The sequence below is a fragment of the Sabethes cyaneus genome, chromosome 2, assembly GCF_943734655.1.
Source record: "Sabethes cyaneus chromosome 2, idSabCyanKW18_F2, whole genome shotgun sequence".
NCBI lineage: Eukaryota > Metazoa > Arthropoda > Insecta > Diptera > Culicidae > Sabethes > Sabethes cyaneus.
Window position 1 is genome coordinate 167,286,324 of NC_071354.1, and position 17,835 is coordinate 167,304,158.

The 17,835-nt window shown below is 39.5% G+C and overlaps 1 protein-coding gene across 1 annotated transcript in view; it reads right to left on the reverse strand.

The window, feature by feature from the left end:
- LOC128738108 (filamin-C) overlaps positions 1-17,835 on the reverse strand; it is a 133,734-nt gene that overhangs the window by 78,048 nt on the left and 37,851 nt on the right. Inside the window, exons 2-6 of the mRNA XM_053832963.1 lie at positions 5,809-6,124; positions 5,094-5,744; positions 4,548-5,032; positions 4,293-4,479; positions 2-1,541 (exon numbers count right to left, since the gene is read on the reverse strand). Coding sequence (XP_053688938.1) covers positions 2-1,541; positions 4,293-4,479; positions 4,548-5,032; positions 5,094-5,744; positions 5,809-6,039 — 3,094 coding nt within the window. The 5' untranslated portion in view covers positions 6,040-6,124. The remainder of the gene's footprint in view (position 1; positions 1,542-4,292; positions 4,480-4,547; positions 5,033-5,093; positions 5,745-5,808; positions 6,125-17,835) is intronic.

Here is a 17,835-nt window from a genome sequence, read left to right on the forward strand (position 1 = left end):
CTCTCGAACTCCACCGGACGACCGAGTACACCATCTGGAATGTCCTGCACGCGAATTGCTCTAGCACCGGAAATGTCACGTCCGATCGGTTCAAATCCACTATTTACCGTCGTGTACTTCTCATAACGGGAATTTGACTCGGTCTTATAATTCTTCAAATATCCTCCCGAACGATACAACCCTTCATCATCAATAATTTTTCGATCGTTTTTATAATTTCCTTCGCCCAGTGAAAACTTATTGAATTGCGTATTCTTCTCGGTCTGATGATCGACCGTCCTATCGTAAGTCAAGTCCGTATTCAACTGCTTTTCGGTCAGATTGGCCAACGATTCCAAAGAGTTGTGCGAAAACATATGCTTCGTTTTGTTGATCACGTCCCGACTGTCACGCCGCGATGGTCCATTGTTTGCTGTCACCTTGATATTGGACGAATAATCAACGGCCGCAACGGGAGACGTTTTGTACAACTCCACCGGTGGGCTGTCCCGAATAACGTCCCGCGTGATTGTACTTTTGTAGGACGATTCCCGCTCGGTAACCTTGTATGTTTCGTTTTTCTCGTGCATATTGATCGGACTTGAAATACGATGATCCACCACCGGCGACGGAGAGGGCACGTAACGTGTGCTCGATGTGTAGAACTTGGGACTAGCAGTTGCGTTTCTTGAGTTGTTCGTTTCGTAGATTGTCGAGGAAACTGTTTGTGGACTTTTCAGGCTGGGACTAGCTCGAATCAGGCCGGGACTCTCCGAGTCCCGATGTTGGCGAATCGTTTTGGTGACATGATTCTCCGTTCGAATGGTTTTAACGTAGTTGTAGGCTTCGTCTTTTGGTGGAGTCTTTACGTCATTCACCAATGTTTCTGTTTTGTTCTTGAAGCTGTGATCGTTGTTCGATAAAACGTTCTTGTACTCGCTTCTGTAGCTGCTGTTGTGTACTTCTCTGGGTGATGGAGTCTCACGCATGGGCGAAGTTAGTCGAGTAGCGTATGTCTCCTTGGCCATTTGAACGGTCTGCGGGGAGTATAACTCCCTGCGGACCGTTTCATTTTTCCTGTTCAAGGATGTGGTATTGAAATGATACGACGGACTCTCCGATCTCATCCGGCTGTCGTGGTTCGGACTGCTTCTTGTCTTTCCCGAACGACCCTTACTGCCAACACGCATTATATAGGGTGATCCCTTAACATCGTATCCATTGAAATAGATATAAACTCGATGTTTGCCATTCTGGCGTGGCATGAACGTAACTTGGTATTTGTTTTCCTGCAACTTTTCCACCGAACAGACAAGCGACCGTTTATCGTGCACGATGTCAACGTGCAGTTCACCGCTTACGCCAACGCCGCGAGCATCCACTTCGAAGGAATGTGCGCGCAGCGGCATGGCACCGTCCAGACCGTGCACGGAGACACCACTTGGATCGAACACCGAACAGCTGAACGGACCGCCCTGTATGTGACGTCCCTGGTAGGTTATGGCAATCTCCCAGACGCCGGCTTCGTCCGGTTTGAATATGGCACTGTGACCGTGGTCGATCTGTAACGGGAAAATTATGTTATTAATGAAAGGCGTATTACTGAAAGGTGAAATTTATTGGAGTGGCTAAGTTCGTAAGAAAAATTAAGTTATTATTCAACCCTTAATGCATGATTGTCGCAAGTAACTCACAAATGATAAAGCAAAGCCTTGAGTCTTTAAGACTTGACCCTTCCTTACCGACAGACTTCGCAGTCGGCTGTTAGAGTATAGGACAATTACGGGACTAGTGCAACGATCGTACTGACTCTATCTAAAAAGTACCGCCCACTGGATATTACCATGTTTGCAATATCTAGCAATACCATTGAAAATGCTATTTTAAAAAATGGCTTCAAATTCAAAATAATGGAAAACCAACTATAGCTCAGCAGGCCTAGCAAAACCTGTAAATCTAGACAGATGTGATATCTGTTTCCGACGGCGATGAGTGTTCACTTAATTACTAATGAGGTACTAGCAATGTAGCCCTCCCAAGCAACAATTTGAGTTTAATTGCACTTTTATTGCGGTATTTATGACTAATTTTGGTCACCAGAACCGTCATAAGTGTGTAATAAAACCAACATTGTTACTTGGGCTGTAACTACAAAAGATACAGCAAAACTTTGTTTAGCAAAATTAAAGATAATAACTGTTTCTACAAATGTCCCACACATAACTTTGTTAAATATTGAGCGGCTGAGACGGTACTGTCAAATGAATGCAAATTGAGTCAAAGTGATCGAACCATCCCTGAATTGACAAGTAAGAAATGAGCAACGGGAACTGAGTAGCGAAAAGTGAGACAGTGAGCAGTGAGCAGGGAGAAGTGAGAAGTGAAAAATGAAAGTGAGGAGTGAACAGTTAGAAGTGAGCAGTTAGAAGTGAGCAGTTAGAAGTGAGCAGTTAGAAGTGAGCAGTTAGAAGTGAGCAGTTAGAAATGAGCAATCAGAAGTGAGATGTAAGATTAAGAAGTAAGAAATAAGTAGTAAGTAGTAAGTAGTAAGTAGTAAGTAGTAAGTAGTAAGTAGTAAGTAGTAAGTAGTAAGTAGTAACTAGTAAGTAGCAAGTAGTAAAAAGTAAGAAGTTTTTTTTTGGTCTATTTTAATCACCGTACGAAAATGCTTGTCTGGTTTTAATTGATACTTTTCGGTGAAAAACGTTGAAAAAATATGTTTCAAGCTAACGTTTATGCCTACTCATTTCGGCCATCATCAGAACTATTTATTAAAAGAAAGTACAATAGACAATGTTCTGTTAAACAACACACTAAAATATTAATTTACATTTTCTTAAACATTTGATACACAAAAATTTTATTTAAAATTAATCGTCGTTATTTGTCACCGTTGTCCGTCGTCTGCTTGTGGCTGTGTGTAACGATCTGATCTGAGTCACGAGTCCATTGTACGCGTTAGAGAAACTTGCCGCATCTCGCTGTAGGTTTACTGCTCTCTGTTCTCTTATTTTGATGTGGAGCATCTCAGCCGTAAGAAGTAAGAAGTAAGAAGTAAGAAGTAAGAAGTAAGAAGTAAGAAGTAAGAAGTAAGAAGTAAGAAGTAAGAAGTAAGAAGTAAGAAGTAAGAAGTAAGAAGTAAGAAGTAAGAAGTAAGAAGTAAGAAGTAAGAAGTAAGAAGTAAGAAGTAAGAAGTAAGAAGTAAGAAGTAAGAAGTAAGAAGTAAGAAGTAAGAAGTAAGAAGTAAGAAGTAAGAAGTAAGAAGTAAGAAGTAAGAAGTAAGAAGTAAGAAGTAAGAAGCAAGAAGTAAGAAGTAAGAAATAAGAAGTAAGAAGTAAGAAGTAAGAAGTAAGAAGTAAGAAGTAAGAAGTAAGAAGTAAGAAGTAAGAAGTGACGCAAGGAGTCATTGTCAAAGATGATGTAAACATACATAGGAAATTCGTGCTTAGGTAGACTTATTAGAGATAGATTACGTGGAGACGCAATGAAAATAACATGGTTGACAGGTGGAAGTCGCATTTTGACGCACTTGAGCACTTGAGTTTCGATGCAGCAAACATTAGTGAAAATTAAATTAGCCTTACCAGTAATGTCCATCACTCGGGATAGCCGAGTTCCACGAAGTTTAGCGGGAGATTTGTAGACTGAAAAATAACAAAGCCACAAAGCAGAACGGATCACCCGGTATCTCTATAAGCGTGGTAAAGAATCACTTGTTAGAGAACTGTACTAGATGAATTTGATAATCTGAGAGTAGAAAAAAATACTCTAAGATCGGATGGAGAACGATAAGCTGGAATGCTGCAAAGTCGCTCAAAAAGTACCCTCCAAAATCCTATCCCATCACTGTTAATCAGGAGGATGATGAGCCAAATGGGCTTCATCGGCCTATGCCGATGGGTCTCTAACGATCAAACAGAGCCGCCGGTAAAACTGACTACCAGCAGAACACGATAGAAAATGCTGGAAACAGCACCATAATAGGTAATTTTCCAGAGGCGAGTGGAGGAGATCACTATCGGAGGAGCGGATCATAACTGGCTATCACCGCTAACTCAAGGATTTATTGGGAACTACCAGGCGGAGTTAATGAGAACTCTCCCCACTACGGATCAAATTTACACTATCTGATAGGTTCTGCAGAATTGCTGGATCGGAGCGGATTAAGTTCTAGTATCTACGGATTTTGCTAAACTAAACACACTGGTAACGCTGCTGCTACAGATATGTAGAATTGTGTATAAACGTTCTTGTAATGAAAGCCATGGCAAATAGTTGACCTAATAATCTGGCATAAAATAATCTACTCTTACCTTTTTCAAAGGGCATTTCAGCGGCCTTCCTGATGGACTGTACGCCGTTACCAGAATATCCTCAAACTTGGGAGCACCAGTGGCATTGACGAGAACCTCAACTAAACTGCCCAAAGCGCATGGTGCCATTCCGGGTGGAGCCACATGCACCAATCGTGGTAATACTCGGAAGAAATGGCCGCCCAGCCTGAAATAAGCAGACAACAGCAGTTATCAGCATCATTTACTTGCTACTTTTCAACGAAAAAAACTTACTGATTATCGTCGACTTCCAGCAGAATCTCATGCATTCCGTACTTATCCGGAATGTACGCTCCCTCTCCTCTGGAGTTCAACTTCACCGGTTGCAGGATGTTGCTGTTCGGCGTACTAACAAACGCCTTTACCTTCGAAAGTTCGATTTCCCTCGAAAGCACTTCCACCCTGAACCGCGTCGGTTCACCAATTCTTCCAGAAGTGCTTTCCAAGTGCACCGCCAACATATCGGCCAACGGAGCTCTAGGTATGACCCATCGTAGCCAAGTAGTGTAGGCCATTATACCCAGATGCTCCTCATCGGCGGTTGCCATATCTTTTGCAGCGAGAACCGGTTTCACACCCAACTTCAGACCACCCTCAATAATCTTGTTTTGGTTGCTCTCCCATAAAGCTGGATCCGAACTTAGCTTGCTGGGATCTGGCACTGGACCTCCAAGGTCCTTGATTATCTCACAGAATACCTTGCCGTCGTTGAAATCCGTCTGAAAAAAAACAAGATCGCTTAGAAGTGACGGCACAATTTGTAAATTTTTTGAAACTCACCGTAAAATTTGAAACTGGTCTCTTAACTGTGTTGTTAACCCATCTCATTGTTGCATTATAACCTGGACCATCCGGTTTCATAAAGTACGACAGATAGGTCATACCGGACAGCTCATCCAGCCAACTGGAAGCAAGATATTCCGGCTCTAGAACTTTCGGTATTCCAAACCGTTCGTAAGCTATGTTCATGGCTCGTTCGCAATTCCTGACCGAATCGTGCACATCCAATGTGCGCCAGTGGGGGAATATTCCTGGCTCGCAGTAATCCAGCAGTGCCGATAGTAGCACCCCACTGTTCCAGTCGGATGTCAAATTGGTGACTTTACAATCCGGAAGGGCAGCCTGCAGCCAGGCCAGCATCAGCTTTCTCGGCGGGAACTTACTCCGGCCAATCTGGTATCGCACAATCAGCGACCAGATGAGACCGAGGATTAGTTTGACATTGCCGTTGATAATGTCAACGTTCCCGATATTGACTAGCTTCACTCCATCCGCTTCGATGGCGTTCAATGCCGTGGTAGCATTCTCCAAATAGTGATGCTGGTTTGCTGGCCGCTTATTCCACGTTGGTTTAAGGGGCCGCTTCTGCAGGGCTTCCACAAGAGCACACAGGTATGTGCCGTTGCAGAAATCATCGTGGAAGTCAGTTACCTGGAATAATTAAAATTATTACCGTTTTATGTTTCAATGTTCAAACAAAAATCATTTTTCTAACCTGCAACCCGGATTCACGCAAATGCTCGTTGACCCAGTTTTTGAAGGTATTCGCCTGGATTTCCACCCACAGATCTTCGTTTCCTCGAATGTTCATCCCCTTGGCGGCTGTTCCTTCCGGCGAGCGAGCAACCAGACCGGCCTGGGTGATCTTTTGAATTTCCGTCTTTCCATCCGGAGTGTGCTGCAGCAGACCGGCGTGGGTAATTTTGGCCCCTTTTGGTAGTTCCATTTCGTTCGCTGTGTGCACGGGCGTTTGGCTGTGTCGAAAATATCAATAGCCTAATAGTTGAGCTGCGTGGACCATTTTACACCATCTGGAAGAAAGAGAAACCAATTATTATGTTTAAATAATACAAATTGAGGTGAAATGCTGGGTTAGCTCTGAGCCAGAAACAGCCTCCGGGATTGGGACGAACACTCGGTGTATTCTTCGTATGATTGATAGTTCCTTAACGACAGTTAGACACTAACGGAACACACTTGTTCTACTGCTGGTTTTATTTGGGAAAGGCTGAGGTTGTGAAAGGATTGAATCAGGCAGTTCAAGCGTGAAAATGTGCCATATGTTTATGGATGAACCGACCAGTAACTGTATGGTGCGTAAATTGGATTTCCTGCTGTTTTAATGATAATGATGGGGCCACCCAGAAGCTACCATCAAATTGTTGTTTTAAATTCCACACGATGGCCTTAAAGGTGGACACCAGTTCACGTTTAGTGATTTCAAATATTAATTAAAAACACACTGTACGTTTTAAATTATTGAATGACAGACACGGAAATTTAGATTTAATAAATTTTAAAGCTATTTTAATTCAAATTGTTAGTGTTTATGCTATATTTATATTGAAAATCATTATGCGACTAACCCATCAATGTTCATGTTATAAAATGGGAAATCTAACTCACCTACAGATTATGTTAGAAAACTATTAGGAAATATATATATATATATATATATATATATATATATATATATATATATATATATATATATATATATATATATATATATATATATATATATATATATATATATATATATATATATATATATATATATATATATATATATACTAGCTGACCCGACAAACTTCGTATTGCCACAAATTAACCTGTGTTGTACATAAATCATGAATCTCGGATGATCTTTGTCACAATCTCGAGTTTTGCAAGCCCCCCAGTGGGCGGCGCTTCCGACGGCGGGTCACCGGCAACACTCGCGACCGTCTCGTCCTGAATGATCTAGTGTTACTATAGATAGTTTTTGTGGTCTTGTATTGACTAATGTTTTATGGAAGAGTCTCGAATTTCTCGAGTTCGATTAGTTTTTGAGTTTCGCAAAAATTTCTGTTTTATTTGTATGAGAGTCCATATTCCCCTACCACAGGGGTGAGAGGTCTCTAACTATCGTAAAATAAATTCAAGACTCCAAAATCTCCCGCATGCCAAATTTGGTTCCATTTGCTTGATTAGTTCTCAAGTTATAAGGAAATTTGAATTTCATTTGTATGGGAGCTCCCCTCTTAAAAGGGGAAGGGGTCGTAATTCACCATAGAAAAAATTTCTGCCATCTAAAACTCCCACATGCCAAATTTGGTTCCATTTGATTGATTAGTTCTCGAGATAAGAGGAAATTTGCATTTCATTTGTATGGAAGCCCACCCTCTTAAAGGGGAGATGGGCCATAACTCGCTTTCTAAAGAAGAGAGGGGTCTCGATTCACCATAGAAAAAAAATCTTGCGTCCAAAACCACTTACATGTCAAATTTGGTTCCATTTGCTTGATTAGTTCTCGAGTTATGAGGAAATTTGTTTTTCATTTGTATAGGAGCCCCCCCCCCCCCCCTCTTAAAGTGGGGAAATCCATAGAAAATATACCATAGAAAATATTCTTGCCTACAAACACTCTAGAACTAATCAAGCAAATGGAACCAAATTTATCATGTGGGTCATAAATTTGGTTCCATTTGCTTGATTAGTTCTAGAATTATGAGGAAATTTGTATTTCGTTTGTATGAGAGCCCCCCCTCTTAAAAAGGTAAGGGGTCCTAATTCATCATAGAAAAAATGGTTGCCTCCAAAAATACCCACATGCCAAATATGGTTCCATTTGCTTGATTAGTTCTCGAATTATGAGGAAATTTGTATTTCATTTGTGTAGAAGCACCCCCTCTTAAAGTTGGGAGGGGTCCTAATTCACCATAGAAAATATTTTTGCCTCCAGAAACCTCCACATGCCAAATTTGGTTCTATTTGCTTGATTAGTTCTCGAGTTATGAGGAAATTTGCATTTCATTTGTATAGGAGCCCACCTTCTTAAAGTGGGGAGGGGTCCCAATTCATCATAGAAAAAAATTTTGTCTCCAAAAACACCCACGTGTCAAATTTGGTTCCATTTGCTTGATTAGTTCTCGAGTTATGAGGAAATTTGTATTTCGTTTGTATAGGAGCCCCCCCTCATAAAGTGGGGAGAGGTTCTAATTCACCATAGAAAATATTCATGCCCTAGAAAACTTTCACATGCCAAATTTGGTTCCATTTGCTTGATTAATTCTCGACTTATGAGGAAATTTGCATATCATTTGTATAGGAGCCCCCCTTCCTAAACTGGGGAGGGGTCCCAATTCATCATAGAAAAAAAATTTTGTCTCCAAAAACACCCACGTGCCAAATTTTGTTCCATTTGCTTGATTAGTTCTCGAGTTATGAGGAAATTTGTATTTCGTTTGTATAGGAGCCCCCCCTCTTAAAGTGGGGAGGGGTCCTGATTTACTATAGAAAATATTCTTGCCCTCGAAAACCTTCACATGCCAAATTTGGTTCCATTTGCTTGATTAGTTCTCGAGTTATGAGGAAATTTGTATGGAAGCCCCCCCTTTTGAAGAGGAGAGGAATTATAATTCCCCTTATAAAGAGGGGAGGGGTCTCAATTTACCATAGAATAAATTCTTGTCACCGAAAACACCCACATGCCAAATTTTGTTCTATTTGCTTGATTAGTTGTCGAGTTATGCAGAAATTTGTGTTTCACTTGTATGGGAGCCCCCCCTCTTAGTGGAGGGAGGGGTTTCTAACCATCACTAAAACCTTTCCTGGCCCCAAAAAACCTCTACATGCATACTTTCATGCCGATTGGTTCAGTAGTTTTCGATTCTATAAGGAACATACGGACAGACAGACAGACAGACAGACAGACAGACAGACAGACAGAAATCCTTCTTTATAGGTATAGATATATATATATATATATATATGAATACGCTTCTAGATAACAATGTTTATTCCTACTCCAAAGTGAGTGCTCGATTATTGTTTAAGGTCAGTGCCAGTGTTCTATTTGAGATTCACGATTGCTTAAATAGTTATTAATTTATTTCCTGTAAGTAGATGTAATAAAACTAATTTAGTGTAATAAAACTTTAACATCTAGCACTTTTTCGTAATTATATTTATAACTATTTATCTATTTATAACTATTTATTTATCGTAACTGAACAGTATTTGCGTATAAATAATAATAATTTACTTGTCAAAGCCGTGTTATTTGATCTACATGGATTATAGAAGCCAGTCGTCATATGTTCGAACCTCGATTAGGAGGGACTATTGAAATCGTAACACTAGCCTTGCAATTGTCCTGTTCTCTAATACTAGGCTGCGAAGTCTGACGAACAAAAATGCAGAAGACCAAATTTCATCGCAAATTTGTTCTACTGCTAAATTGATCTACTACAGTGTTCCCAACAACAAACGAATATGAACAATATTAACTACTTTTAAAGGTTATTACCATCAAAATTTGGTCAAACAACTTCTAAACAACAATGCACGGAAATTGAATAAATTTTACAATAGAAAAACCCTGTTCTTTTTCTAATTGCTGCTTAATTAATGTAACGTTCAAGACAGATATTCAGGTAAGCTTCAGGTTGACCGAATCTGAATTGTCGGACCTTTCATTCAACTCCTGGCATCAGATTCTGTATGGCCACTTTGTTCATTTTGTTCGCCGCAGAACACCAGTTTGCATTAAACAGCTGTTTGATTCTAGCAGTTTTTGTTTAATCTTCTTCAGGTTCCGTTTGACGATGGTCCAATATTTCTCATGTTATTGGTGAGAGACCACTCTATGACTTTCATTCCGTAATAGCAGGATGCCGGCTAAAACAACACGGAATAATCGTGTTGCTTCTGGAAAGGCGGTAGACGATCTTCTAGACACGCTTACGTAGATTTACCACTTGATGGCCCGGAGTACTCCAAAGGAATGATATAACGGGGTATGCAATGGAGAGAAACAAAGTTGGAAAATTATTTAAGATTTGCCACGAGGCAGAATTTCACCAAGTATGGACGAGTGTAGAATGAATTAAGCACGATCCTGAGAAGGTAAAAGCGCCAGAAGATAAAAAAGAAAAAAGAAGAAAAAGATCGTATAGAACTAAAAAAAACTAATGACACGTGCAAGTTCTATTAAAAGACGAACCAATCTCGTAGCCTGGTGTGTGTTGAGATATGGTGGAAAACTTGATCACAAACGAAGTGAGGTGGCCGACCCGATATTACAGATGGAACGAAAGTTAACCTGAGAGTGACAACAAACTATAGTAGCGTCCCAGTTCCTTGAAGATCTTGAAGAGATTCGGCGATAAATTAGAGAGCTAATAGAGCCGGTAGAACTCTACGCAAACCATCAGGAACCTCTAGGAACGGTACTTCGTCCTTCTTTCGTACTGAATTGTGCATTTAACAACAATGAAGCCTCTTGCCAGGGCAAGTTTACAAGAGTGCTACTGGCTCGAGGTGCGTAATGAAGCCTCCTGTCCAAGGATATCCAGTCTCCGCACATCCTGGCACTAAAGAGCAAGATTGGTTGAAAAGCAGTAAAAACATGGAAACATGGGTGAAGACATCGACACTTAGGCACGGATAATAAGCAATTCGCTCAATCAATAGCGAGGAAAAAGAACGAAGTGCGGAATACAGTAAAAACGAGTGAACGATATCACAATACAAAAAAATATTGGTCGTAGTAATAATGTCCGTATAAAACAACGGCTATACATTGGATAATTTACAGGATTGCGGAGTAAGAGAAACTGTCGGCGGTGGGGATGAAAAATTTGGTTTGTCCCGACTACAAAATCGGTTATAATCCTGCAATTACTACGGCATTACGCTGATTTACGTTGCCAGTAATGCGCTCTTCCAATTCTTTTTGCATAGTTTATCCCCAATAGCCAGATATTTCATAGAGCAATATCGGATGTACCCATGCTGCTATGGATCAAATTTTCACATTCTGACAAATCCTCCAGAAATGTCCGGACTACAATGTGCCAACGTAACATATTTTCGTGGATTTCAGAGTCGATTACGACACAGTCAAGCGCGAATAGCTATCTGCAGATAATACACGAGAACGGGTTCTCGGACAAATTGCCACGTTTGAATAAAGTTACACCGGCGCGAGTACCTGTTTCGGGGGCATTTAAGAGTCCTTTCGAATCGTGCAGAGGTTCACTGCAAGAAAACGGAGTTGCTGTATGTAATTTAACATCGGTGTTGAAGGTGTAATGTAGTGAACAGGTATCGAAACGAGAGGAACGATCTCTAGTGGTCAACTTCTAGCCTTCGGAGACACGCTTGAATTATTACTAAAAACTTTGAAACGACGGAAGCAATCTGCGCGAGGTTAAAAGCTTCCTAAAAATTGGACTATAAATTAATGCTTCGAAAACCAAATAGGGTATGTTGCTGCTTCGTCGTAATTGCCTATTCCCGTCGTAATCGCCTATAGTTATTCCCTAGTATTTTAGTTTGTTGTCTATCGTACGCGATCAATCAAAGTGAGCTGAGATCTATTTCAATGCTTTTTATCATTGAAGAAGTCCTACCAGCCAACATTCCAACGATTTTTCGTGCGATGAAGAAGAAAATGTCGACTAATCGTTTTAATTTCCGTCATTCATAAATGAAAATAACTCATGCAAGACATAGTCGTTATTCTATAGCCAGAAAAACTTGCTTGACCTGCAGAAATTTTGCAGATTAACATTTATCATGCCGTCTTACACAAATACATGCGCGTTAGCTTCGTAGACATTGGTGTGATTTTTAATTCGGACGATGAAAAATATTGATGGACGGATTTTAAAACGGTACGACGAATTAAAGAAATAAAGTCAGTTGCGTAATTTCAATAATATGCTTTAATAATCGCTTTTCAGTGGTTTCAAAGTTCACGGATCGGAAGGTAAGTGTATTTTAGTTAAATCTGCACAAGAACTTTTGGAGTATTCATTAAATCCATCTAACAAATGATGAAAATTAGAATGGCTTTACTTACTACGACGGGAATTAGAAATAAACCCTATATGCTATGAATAGACTCCAGAGAAAACAATATTCCCGTGCTACGGATAGCGACTGTTGACGGCGATGAACTGCAAGTGGTTGATGATATTTGGGGTCTCTGGTTACTGCCGACGGGAGTCGGACGATAACAGTAAATACGGTACCCATACGGACGTTTTGCATAAGTACGAATTGGACAAAAGGTCACAACGACAACTTGTTAAGCGTAGCTACCTATTTACCACCACCCCTCCCTTTCCTTTCCACTCTTTTCTCTCCATTCCCAAAAAAATTTCATTAATTTCCCCTACCTCCATCAATTGTAGGACCATGGTTTCAAAAAAATATTAATAAGTACGAACGCCATAATATATGTTTGCTATAATGACGAAATCTATAATATACAATAGCCATAATTAACGTTTTCTATACTCTTTATATTCACTTAAATACTGTTTTTATTTTTCGGCGTGACAGGGACAAGGACAGGGACGGAGACAGGTACAGAGAACTAGGGAGTAGGGAACAACAGGAATTGGAATAGGATTAACCGGAAAATGCATAGGAACAACTGGAACAGAAATAATAATCAGCAGAAGTAGAAATAGGAAACACGGGAACAAGAATAGGAACAACAGTAACCGGAACTATGATAACGGCAATACATATAACCCCAATTGGAACAGCAATGTTAACATCTACAACTACAGAAACTCAGTAGCAGTACTATCCCATATTATAGCCGTCCCTGGCGAGGATTCATTGCGTTCATCTGACCGGTACACTTAACTATAAGAGAGACTTTTGCACTGTCAAGAGGCTTCATCGGGGTATCATAGAATTCAGCATGAAGGAAGGGTGATGAGGGACCTGAGAATAAACCCATGCTAAAGTTACTTAACATCGAATGGCCTAATTCTACTAAGATTCGAACCAACGGCCACTCGCTTGTCAAAGCAGATTCGGTAACCTTACGACTACGGAGCCCCTCTCTTTGTGCCCTAACCAAGATGTGCCGTTCAATCGTAACGAATCTGCACAACAATAATTTTTATTATATACTCTCAGGAAGCTAGGTTGTAATTCGTTTCCCCTTCCGAAATGAATCGCGTTGTATGCTTATCAGCATCCAAATACTTCAAGAAAAGAGAGAGATTGCTATGCTCGTGTTTGTAAACGATATAGTTTCACAACGTATAAATTCTGAAAATATAGGGTAACGAAGCCACCTCGTCATACGTAATCACAATTCACACTTTATTTCGATTTTTTTTCTGCAAATAGGGTAAAGAACCGGTTTTAAGCAGTCTAAGCGGGTCACTGATTGTTTTACCTTATTACAAGCAATGGGTTGACTAAGTGGGGGATATCAGCATACCAATTTTCTTGCTATCTTTAGTTCTTCATGCTGTTACCACTGGAAGGCACTATTGTTGTGCTAAACTTTTGATTTTCCGCTTTAAAAGTTGGAGCGGTGGAACTAATTTTGATCAGACCGAACATATTTTCACCCTCAAGGTGCTTTTTTAAGCAATCCTGAAATCTAAATTTTTTTACGTCCCCGTAAAAAATCCCTCGAACTTTTCCCCCTATTCAGTAAGTTCGTGTTCCTATCCGCGACCTACTAATCAGCATAGCGTATCGGCATAGATGCGTGAAATGCCATCTGTCTAAATTGTTTATCGGGGCATACACTCACCGCACCGTTCGGCAAACGGTATTCGTCGTCTCTTTTATTCTCTAGTGTTCTTATGGGAAACTGCGAGTTTGACGTCTCACTCGCTGTTCATAAGGATGGTGGGAGAACAAAAGAGGTAAACATAGCAGTACGCACGGTCCGACTCAGAACAGTGTTGTCAAAGCAAATAACATTGAAACACATCGTTGCTTCATTAAATCACTGAGAAAATCTTCGAAAATTATTGAAAAAGCTGTCTTTTCTGTTGTTTTTAATAAAGAAAAATTAATTATAAACATACATTTCTCTTGAAAGTATTGAACCACGTTTTCACCATAGGAGGTTTCAGTTAATTTCAAACCTATAATTCTTATTTCCAGAACCGAAACAGTGTCTTGGCAATACGATAGTTTATCAGTTTTGCTGCAGCTGCTGCTACTGGTGAACAGGTTCCGTCAATTCAGAATTTGTTTTCAGTTTTGTTATAAAATAATAAAACTTTCGGCTAGTAACAAAGCCTTAGATAATAGAAAAAAAGAGAGTGAATAATATGGTATGTGACAATTGAGTGCTTGACTTTTAGAGTGGTTGTAATCAGTGCTGAAAAATGTGATGGATTCGTTAGTAGCGAGGTGCCGATTGCCTTCAGCAGCTGAAAAATGTACGTTTTTGGACAAAAATTTTTAATTTATCATATTTCTTGTCGGAAACCCAGTAAATTGTGTTTGTGTGAATCAAATGTATGGTTAAGTGATTTGTGAAGATGATCCTATCAAAAGATTTTGAAAATATGAATTCAAAAATGCATTATCGGCTCATTTATTTTCAACTGATTAAAATAGGTGACACTGCTTAACTCGTTCCTTACCCTACCCTTACTCAAGTTTTTGGCAAGAGATGAATCTTTCACTTCTTGCCTGTACATGTACACCCATTTAGACAGATAAAATATTTCGTAATTTTCATGTTTTACAGCATTTACATGTTTTACATTTACATGTTTTACATGTTCGTCATATGGAAACTGCTTTCGACAAAATAGCGATTGGTGATCATCTCATGTCTCTCAGAGGACGTATGACCGGTTCCGGGCCCTGGGAAGGTTTCTTTTCTGATTCATGCACGGAACGGATTTCGGAGGAACTTGTCCGGGACCTGGAATCGGCCATATGGCCTCTGAGAGATAGGAGATGATCGCCAATCGCTATTTTGTCGAGTGCTAATGTTTTTTGATATGCGACACGACCTACTTTACTGATGCTGAAATGTCCCTTTATGGGAACCGGTTCCGGATTTATCGTATCTCCCCGGAACCGGATGGCGCGCACCATGGCTCATAGCTGCAGCAAAGTAATTGCTATGTCCACAGTCGATGATATGTTTACAAAAATCAACAGATTTCAAACAAATTTTAAATATTTGGCAACTTTATCTAAAAGAGCCTTGTCACAGTCCCCCAAGGAACTCCGGAATAACCCCGGGACCATATGATATATGGCCATTATCTATAGATATTATGCAAATAGAAAATATTTTCGGCAAAATTCCCAAATTTGGTGAAAAAATATTGAAAGATAAAAAAGTTATGGCTATTTTAGCGAATTTTGCGGCGCTAAAAATGATGGAGACCTTAGAGGGGTTAAAGGTAATTCCAATTGCCAGTTACAAATTGCCAACCATAGATTGCATACTATTAATCTTGGAGTAAGAATGTACTCGACAATGTTCGACAAAATTCATAAATAATTAATGCGCTTAAGTAGATTAAATTTTGATCGAAACACCCATTATTTCTGTCTCCCGCTCAGTTAGCTCCGGCGACTGGGCTGTGCCGCTATTGAGTCAATAGGTAGTTTTCCTGTAATCTAATAACCGGCTGAGAAATCTGTCGATAAAAAAGGGTCAAGCTCATAAGGACATTAATAGCCATGGCTTTGCTTTGCTTTAGCCTTCATTTCTGTTGTAATGAAAGGCCATAAAAATGTCCGACAGCACAGACGCGAATGCTTATAACTATACAGGTATTCGCGTATTGTCCGAATATAGTTTCTCCAGTCTGCTTCCTTTTCCCGAGTTGCAACCGCGACCGCCAAGACACCGTTTCAAAAATAAAAATTAAACCACAGGAGGTTAGTTCAAGGCTCAATTATGCGAGGTTACACATTCGCCAAACGTTTCTTTCAAGAAATTAAATGGGACGCACGCAGTTTAGCATTAGGTACAAACGTAATTCTGAGAAAAATCAACCAAGAATATTAAGTGTGAACTTTGAAAAATGTTTATGTTAGTTTTATTAGACAGTCAAATACCAACAACAGAGAAATAAAATAGACGTTTAATGGCCGAATCACGGGCGGTCATTAAATCATATGCATTTTATTGTAACCATTCAAATATTTGATTGGGAGTGTACGTAACTTGAACGGGTCGATTTCGCGATATAAAGGTACAAACCGGATAATATTAATAAAGGTAAAGCTTACGTTTGTTCCTGACGCACATAAATCTAAAATTAAACATACTATTGCATCAAACAGCTTATTTCAATTTCGTAGTTGAGAACATAAAGACAAATTAAGTCTAAGTTGCAAGCAATGCAAATATCTTTCAACATAGGTACTTATCAATAAACAACAAGTGGCCTGGGCTTTATCATAACTAAGGCATTCGATTTCCTGAAAGATTCTACTCAACACCCACACAGCGAACGAAGGTATGCTATAAGACATACAAATGCCTAGTATGCGCATCCTGTTTGCGAAGAATATCTTTTCGTTCAAAGCCAGAACCGAAGAATTCGATTAAAAATCACATGTAGGTGGAGAGTGAACAACATAGAAAACCAACAAAATTCAAAACGCCCCGAAGTGAACAAGTTTCATCTTTGCAATGCGTAGTTCACACAAAAAATGATTCAGCTTTGACTGACTGTACTTTGCTACTATTGAGTGACAATCATATTCGGTTCAGACTGTTGTCTGGAATCCAGTGCTACTTTGAATTACAAATGCATTGAACATGAAACCCCTTCGCCGACGATTATAGGCATTTATCCTCGCGCTTACCTCGGCAACTGTCAACATACAGACAGGCAGTGTTTATTTTGACCATATACTATCCACATACCTATCGAGTCATCGCGTCGTCTTGGCTGGGAAGCTTATGCAGGAGGGCACATTGAGTTGAATAATTCCGCATAAATTACGCGCTACAACCTTGACGAGCAGATATGAATGATGCGTTGATTACGTTCGTGCATAAAATGTGCACACCTCCTGCTGCGCAGATGTGACTTGCAAGAAAGCGCAAAAACATAGTATCAGCATCTGCTCGAAACAGAAGTTTCATCTGAGATGACATCATTACTGATTTATATAAGTACATACGCATGAAAGTTGAATATAATTTTATAGAACTGTTGAAATGAAAAATCATTCCAGATAAAATTAATTAATGAACCACCCAAAGTCGATGCTTTATGGCACAAATTTAAAGTTACCGCTTTGGATTGATTGATATTACAGATTAGAAAATCTAAGTTTGTAAACTTTATGAAAAGAAAAATCTTTAAATCCATAAAGCTTCCCTGTATTCTTTCAAACTATACAGGAGCGTAAAATCATTAAAATAACATATTAAAACCTAAAACACAAATCTACATCAAGCAATCATTTGCGTGTTACCTACTTGCTTGAGCCCTAATGAATATCTAAACACGCTTTATCCTGAAACTTTTTTTTCTGTTTAATCTATCTTTTGATAATTTTTTGATTTTATACTCGAAAATAGTTTCGAAATTTAATAAATTCATTGCTACTAGTTAAAATCAAGTTACAAAAAGTTATTTATCGTACATTGTTAGCAACTATATTACAGCTAATACGCTTAGTCATAAATCGGAATCGAAATTCCAATCGTAGCCGATCACATTCGATACAATTTATTCTGACCTCGCCATAGCTGCATTTTTTCCACCCGACAGCCGGC